This window comes from Crocuta crocuta, unplaced genomic scaffold (genome assembly GCF_008692635.1).
Source record: "Crocuta crocuta isolate KB4526 unplaced genomic scaffold, BGI_CrCroc_1.0 scaffold290, whole genome shotgun sequence".
Lineage (NCBI taxonomy): Eukaryota > Metazoa > Chordata > Mammalia > Carnivora > Hyaenidae > Crocuta > Crocuta crocuta.
Genome location: NW_027527429.1, coordinates 231,431 through 237,814, shown reverse-complemented (window position 1 = coordinate 237,814; position 6,384 = coordinate 231,431). Strand labels below are relative to the sequence as shown.

Below are 6,384 nucleotides of genomic sequence, written 5' to 3'. Positions count from 1 at the left end.
GCCTGCCTGCTTCCTCCCCCCCGGGCCGAGCCCCGGGGCAGGCTGGGGGCGCAGAAAGGCAGTCGGGACCTCAGGACAGCACAGGGTTGGAAGCTGCAGGGAGATGGGGCGGGGGCGTCTCCCACACCCGGTTACAGGATGCAGTGGGAGAGACGCTCCTTTCCAACAGCAGGAAACAGGTAAGAGTCTTCCGCGTCAACCACACAAGCGAGAGAGCCTGTTTGCGGAAGATGCCATGGACCTTCAAGGCCCGGCGGTCTGGGCAGACAGACAGAGACGCCAGGTTCCGGACAGCAAATCCATCCACAAAGAAGACAATTCTTCATAAGCAAATCTATAAATTTAATGCCATCCTTGTGAAGATATCAGAATGGCTTTTTTCCCCCTAGATTTAAACTAGTTATTTTTAATGGGAGGACATTTTATAAAACAACAAGAATAGGGGCGTCTGGGTGACTCAGTCAGTTAAGCGTCTGACTGGCTCAGGTCATGATCTAGAGGTTCGTGGGTTCGAGCCCCGCATCGGGCTCTGTGCTGACAGCTCAGAGCCTGGAGCTGCTTCGGATTCTGTGTCTCCCTCTCTCTGCTCCTCCCCTGCTTGCGCTTTGTCTCTTTCTCAAAAAGAAATAAAACTTAAAAAAATATATATAGCCAGGATGAGCCTTAAAAAGGAGAGAGGTGAGGGAACAGCTTGCCTGCAGCTGAGCCCGGCGCTGCGTCTCACCGGGCCATGGGCGCCACCACAAAACGCAGTCAGCAGGTGGGGGAAGAGACGAGACGGGACCCGAGGCCACACTACACACGAGGACAAATTCCAAGTGGGTCAAAGAGCTAAGTGTGAAACATGAAATAAGTACAGGAGAAATGGGTGATTTTCTCCGTGACTGGGGAATAGACAAAGCTTCCTAAATATGATTTAAAATTCAGGAACAATAAAAGACAAAATGCATCCTGGATAAAAAAGTAACATTTTAACATTTTCAAAAATATTTGGAACTTGAGACAGAGAGCAGTAGTGGTCGCCATTACACTGGTTAAAACGGTGAACTTTATAACAGTGTGTTTTACCTCAATAAAAAAGCTGTAACTGAGCATTAAGAATATCAGGATTCATACCCCAAATTCAAAAGAACATATTAGCTACAAAAATCCAGAAGAAAAAGAAAAAAAGAAGAGAAATGCAAACCCAGACTAGCCGGGTCCCTCTCCCTGACAAGCGTCCACAGCGGGCGGGCGGGTCCACGTGCCGTGGCCTGGCTCCTGGGCCTCCTGCCCACGCGCGCCTGCAGAAACCCCAAATGGCAGGTTATCGGTTGGGGCGTCATCAGGTGCGCCAGACTGGAAGCGGGGGGCGTCCGGCGGGAGGGGCCTGCGGGAGGGCACCCTCGGTGTGAACCGTGACCTGGTTGCCCGAGAGCACCTGCAGCTGGGCGGGCAAGTGCGCCCTGTTTTCCGGTTTTGACAGTAAAGTCCTGTCAGAGGTTTTGCATAAGCAAAGCCACCTCGCGAAGATTCAATCTGGAAATGACGCAGAGGAGCCTGTGTGGGGAGTCGGTGCCGTGAGCACCGGGGAAACTGGTGATTCTGATTAGACTGTACGTACTTGCTTGCTGTCTGCGGGGGAGGGGTGGAGGCGACAGGGAAAGCGGCAGACGCAGGCCCCGGCCTGTCCCTGTCGTTGAGAACAGCGTTACTCCGTGAAGACATACGGACCTGGAGGATACAGCAAACACTCTCACAAAGAACCAAGCTTCTTCACCTTAGAAGAGGTAAAACCAAAGAATTCAGGTAAAAAGTTCTGCAGTCCTCGAACGGGAACTGGAGACGGTGTGGACGCGCACACACAAACGCGTGTCCCCTGTGCGAGGCAGCCACAGGGAGGGCGCCGACGGTGCGCTGACCTGGCCCAGGCCGCGACAGAGCTGAGGCCGAGAAGCGGGACCTTCTGGCTCTGCCCACGCAGGCGGGACGCAGGGCAGCGCCTGGGCCTGAGCCCCGGCCCCCCCCCCAACCCCTCCCCGCCAGAGAGGGGAGGCTGCGGACACAGCTGTGCCCACTGTCCTCTGAGCACCTCCCACCCTTGACCCGAATCACAGCTTCTGGGCAGAGGGAGGAGGAAGGAGGCTGGGCCGCCTGCACTCAGGTCCCACGGCCACGGACAATGAAAGGCGCGCATCCCTCTTTCAGGCCGGCTCTCTGCTGCAAAGTGACCTCAGGGAGACCGGGTGTAGCCTGATGCCCGCAGAAGGAGCTTCTTCCAGACAATTCATCCCTGAATGCAGGAGCGGCTGCTGTCGGGGTGCCTGGGGGGCTCAGTCGGTGCAGCGTGACTCTTCATCTTGGGGCCGATGTTTTGTTTTTTAAATGTTTATTTTGAGAGACAGAGTGAGAGCAACAGAGCGAGAGAGTGGGGAGGGGGGGGGCAGAGAGGGAGAAAGAGAATCCCAAGCAGGCCCTGTGCTGTCAGCGTGACCCCGACGTGGGGCTTGATCTGAACGGCCAGATTATGACCTGAGCCGAAATCCAGAGTCAGACGCTCAGCTGACTGAGCCCCATAGGCGCCCCTCGGGGTCGACATTTGGAGCCCCGCGTTGGGCACAGAGATTACCTACAAATAAAGCCGTTAGTGGGGAGGCCTGTCCCCTCCCCTCTGCAGGCGTCTCCATGTCTCTGACTCTTCCTCTTTCCATCTGCTCCTCACACCACGGCTCCAGGATGAGAACAGAGTGAGGTCTGTGCAGCTCTCTGACAGTGTCATGCAGCCCCCAGGAGAGGGGGTCAGGTGTCCCGGGGTCCCCCAGGAGAGGGGGTCAGGTGTCCCGGGGTCCCCCCAGGGGAGGGGGTCAGGTGTCCGGGGGTCCCCCCAGGGGAGGGGGTCAGGTGTCCCGGGGTCCCCCCAGGAGAGGGGGTCAGGTGTCCGGGGGGACCATGCTCTGGCCCTAGTGCTGGTGGGACTTGTCCTTCTCTTCCCAGCTCTGGCCTGGGAGCTACAGGAAGAGCCCCGGGACTTAGGGGTCCAGATGGCTGAGCACAAGGGGCCAGGGAGTGGGCAGTGTGTCTGTGGGGTATTCCCAACTCCCAACAGCGCCCACCCCTTCCTGCCTGACACCAGTGCCGAGGGTGCCCCTGGGATAAGAAGTGAGGGGTCCCCACCGCCCAGCCCTACTCTAGAAGGTGCCACACTAGACAGAAGGTCTCTGGCTACGGCGCCTCCCCCATCCCTGGCCTCATGCATTTCCTCCACCATTTCCTTCTCAGGCGGCTGTCCATGGCACTGACAGAGGCCTTTTAGGCCAGGGGAGCCTTGTGGGAGGGGACGAGGATGCGGAGGGGGAGACGTCAGCCTGAGCCAGCGGGGAGGTCACAGGTGGCTAGTTGGAGGTGGTCAGCGGCTCGGCATGCTGACTACTGCTCTGAGTCCCACAGCGCCCCCCTCAGGCTGTCGGAATAGGAGTTTCCAGGCTCTTCCAAAGACGCTGTCTCTTTGGAAATGCCCCAGAAATTTCCATACCCTCCTCGGTTTCCCAGGAGAGCCTGGGATCCCAACGTCGAGCGGGTCCCTGGAATTCCTCTCCTTCTCCTGTTTGTTAGGGTGCTGGCAGCAGCCGCAGGGAATGTGCGTGGGAGGTGCCCCTGCTGGGACCTGCAGAAGTCGCAGGCCACCCCTCTGAGGCTGCAGCTGAAGTTTTCCTTTCCGTTTCCTCCAGCACTGGAGGCACGACTGACTCGCAGAAGAATGGGGAAGGAGGGAGGCAGGCATGGCATCTGAACCCGGGGTGGGCATTCACTGGGATCTCTGATCCACCCAGGCTCCATTCCCCACTCTACCTCTGCCCCCTCAGCTCCCACCTGGGGTCTCCCCCACCCACAGATGCCCCTGAACACATGCAGAAGGCCGTAGGACCCGGGTCCTACCCGGTGTCAGTGGCTGTGTTCCATGCCGCTCACCTCCCAGTCTGCCAGGATCTGAGAGGAAGGGTCCACGGAAGCCCCTTTCCCCATTAGGACACTGCTGACTGGTTTGCAGTTTTGGCTCCTCTATTTTGTAAAATAAAAAGCACACTAGGGGCGCCTGGGTGGCTTAGTCGGTTAAGCATCCGACTTTCACTTAGGCCATGATCTCGCGGTTTGTGGGTTCGAGCCCCGCGTCGGGCTCTGTGCTGACTGCCAGCTCAGAGCCTGGAGCCTGTTTCAGTCTGTGACTCCCTCTCTCTCTGACCCTCCCCTGCTCACGCTGTCTCTATCTCTCTCCTAGATATAAAACATTAAAAAAAAAAAAATTAAAAAAAAAAAGCAAACCAGAGCCATTAAAATACAATGATTCCGTCAAAAGAAAAAAAAAAAAAGGAAAAAAAAATGTGTGGCTGCTCGGAAGAGCATGTGACTGTTGACCTGGGGACTGTGAGTTCAAGCCCCGTGTTCGCGGGAAGATGACGTAAATGCATAAATTAAGAAACAACCACAGTGGTAAGGCAGCCAGTCTGCGATGCTGACCGTGGGCTGGCTCAGGAGGAGGTCCCCCATGGTGGCGGACTCCCCAGTGAGGGGGGGTGTCAGCCTGCCTGCCACCACCGGGGCCCCTTGATTTTAGCATCAGCTAAGGGTGGCAGGCCGACGGGTGACTGGCTCTTGGAGTGGCGACAGAAGCCCTGGGCATACGTCGTCCAGTGAGGACTTCCCGTCCACGGGGGCAGAGGGGACAGAGGGACAAGACAGACATGCAGAATCCAGCCTGGGAATGTCTCTGGGCCGAGGGACTCTGCTCCCAAGAGAGCAGCACAGGGGAGGGACCAGAGGACTGTGCGGGGTGTCTGCCTCTGGTCCTGAGCTCCCAGCCCACTCTGCGGGCAGCTCTGGGTGCTGCTCTCAGAGCCGCAGGAGGGCCGCTGGCTTCCCCCTGGGGTGGGGGATGGCTCTGATGGCTTCTGTGTCCCCGGTGCTAAGATCTGAATGTTTGCTTTCCCCCAAACCCGGATGCTGAAATCCTAACCAGTGGGCTTTGCTGCCTCCAGCTGGACTCTGGAAGTGACCTGGAGTCCTGGCAGAGACACTCACCCACCGCCGCCTGAGCCGCAGGGGTCCCAGAGCGGCGCCTAATCTGACAGGGCCCCGACAGCTGCAGTGTGGGCTGCGTGCATCGAAGCCGGGGAGGCAGGAGCCCCCACCCGCGGGCCTGGAGGCCACGGGGGGCCCGAGAGCAGTGCTCTGCGGCCCTGGGGTTTGCACCCGCCCGGAGTGTCCCCATCCTGGTCCCCGTGCGGCTGTGTTCTGGAAGCACCTCAACTGTCTGGTTTCACAGGCAGCCAGAGGGGACCTCGCCCCAGAATGAAGTCATACCTTGAGTCCTTGCCCCTGACGTATTTGGCCTGCACCAACCTCCTGGGCCCCCTGGCACCGGGGTCACCAGACCTGGTTCCTCCTGAGCTCCTAGGTCCTGGCCACCTCACCTGGTACTGCCCTGTGTCCCCAAGCCCGGGGGTGGGGGTGGGGGAAGGCGGGGCTCCCTTCCTGTGGCTCCACTTCAGGGCTGGGCCTTGGATGAGGTGGTCCACCTTGTGTCAGAAAATAGCTTTGTTTTGTTTTGGTCCACACCCTGAAGCACTTAGGGGGAAACGCCTGGAATCTGCTTAACAATACTCTGCTGAAAGAAGGGAGAAGAGATGCTGAAGCCCTGGGTGGGGGATGGCCGGGTGGCTGGGCGACTGCACAACACAGACCCGCGAGCAGCGTTCTGCACAGAACGGCGAGGAAGGTGAGGACGAGGGGCCCTGAGGCTGTCAGCTTTAAAAATCATAAAATAACTGATCCCTTTTGTGCCGCGTTGGTCTTCAACTTAGCAGCAGCCCCCCCCATTGAAGATTTAGAAATATTTTAGATCGTCCCAAAACTGCCAGAAGAAAAGGAGAGGGAAACCCAGAGTCACTCCTTCTCGTTTCGGAAAAAGACTGAAAAACAAGTCACCAGCAGACGGGAGACATGCACAGTCTACACCAGGGATAGCAGGGTGCTCGGTCATAAAAATAAAGGCCTTTTATTTGGTTTTTCTGCGCCGTTACAGGAGCACGTGGCCGCGCTGGAGCCCACGGAGACCTGCGGCCACACCCACACCTGCTGCAGGCGTCCATCCGTCCGCAGAGAAGCCGAAGGGTCACAACACACACTCGGGGTCACGGGGTCACCTTCTTGTAGGTGACGTGAAGATGCTGAGTCATGGGCTGGGTAGTGGTTGCCATGGAGACTGTCTGTTCGAGTTTGCCTTCAGAATTCAGCCTGAATTTTCGGGTGATCTGAGCAGGACAAAACAAACGCAAACACCTTAGTTCTATCTTCCCAGGCGGCCCGGCCACAGGCCCAGCGTGGCCACAGCTTGCCGCCTCCACCATA

At 57.9% G+C, this 6,384-nt stretch overlaps 1 protein-coding gene across 2 annotated transcripts in view; it reads right to left on the bottom strand.

Annotated features, from left to right (window-relative positions):
• Window positions 1-6,007: 6,007 nt before the first annotated feature.
• THAP4 (THAP domain containing 4) overlaps window positions 6,008-6,384 on the bottom strand; it is a 38,415-nt gene continuing 38,038 nt past the window's right edge. For both annotated transcript variants that reach the window (XM_077757214.1, XM_077757222.1), the window contains exon 5: window positions 6,008-6,287. In XM_077757214.1, the coding sequence (XP_077613340.1) occupies window positions 6,168-6,287 (120 nt within the window). In that variant the 3' untranslated portion in view covers window positions 6,008-6,167. The remainder of the gene's footprint in view (window positions 6,288-6,384) is intronic.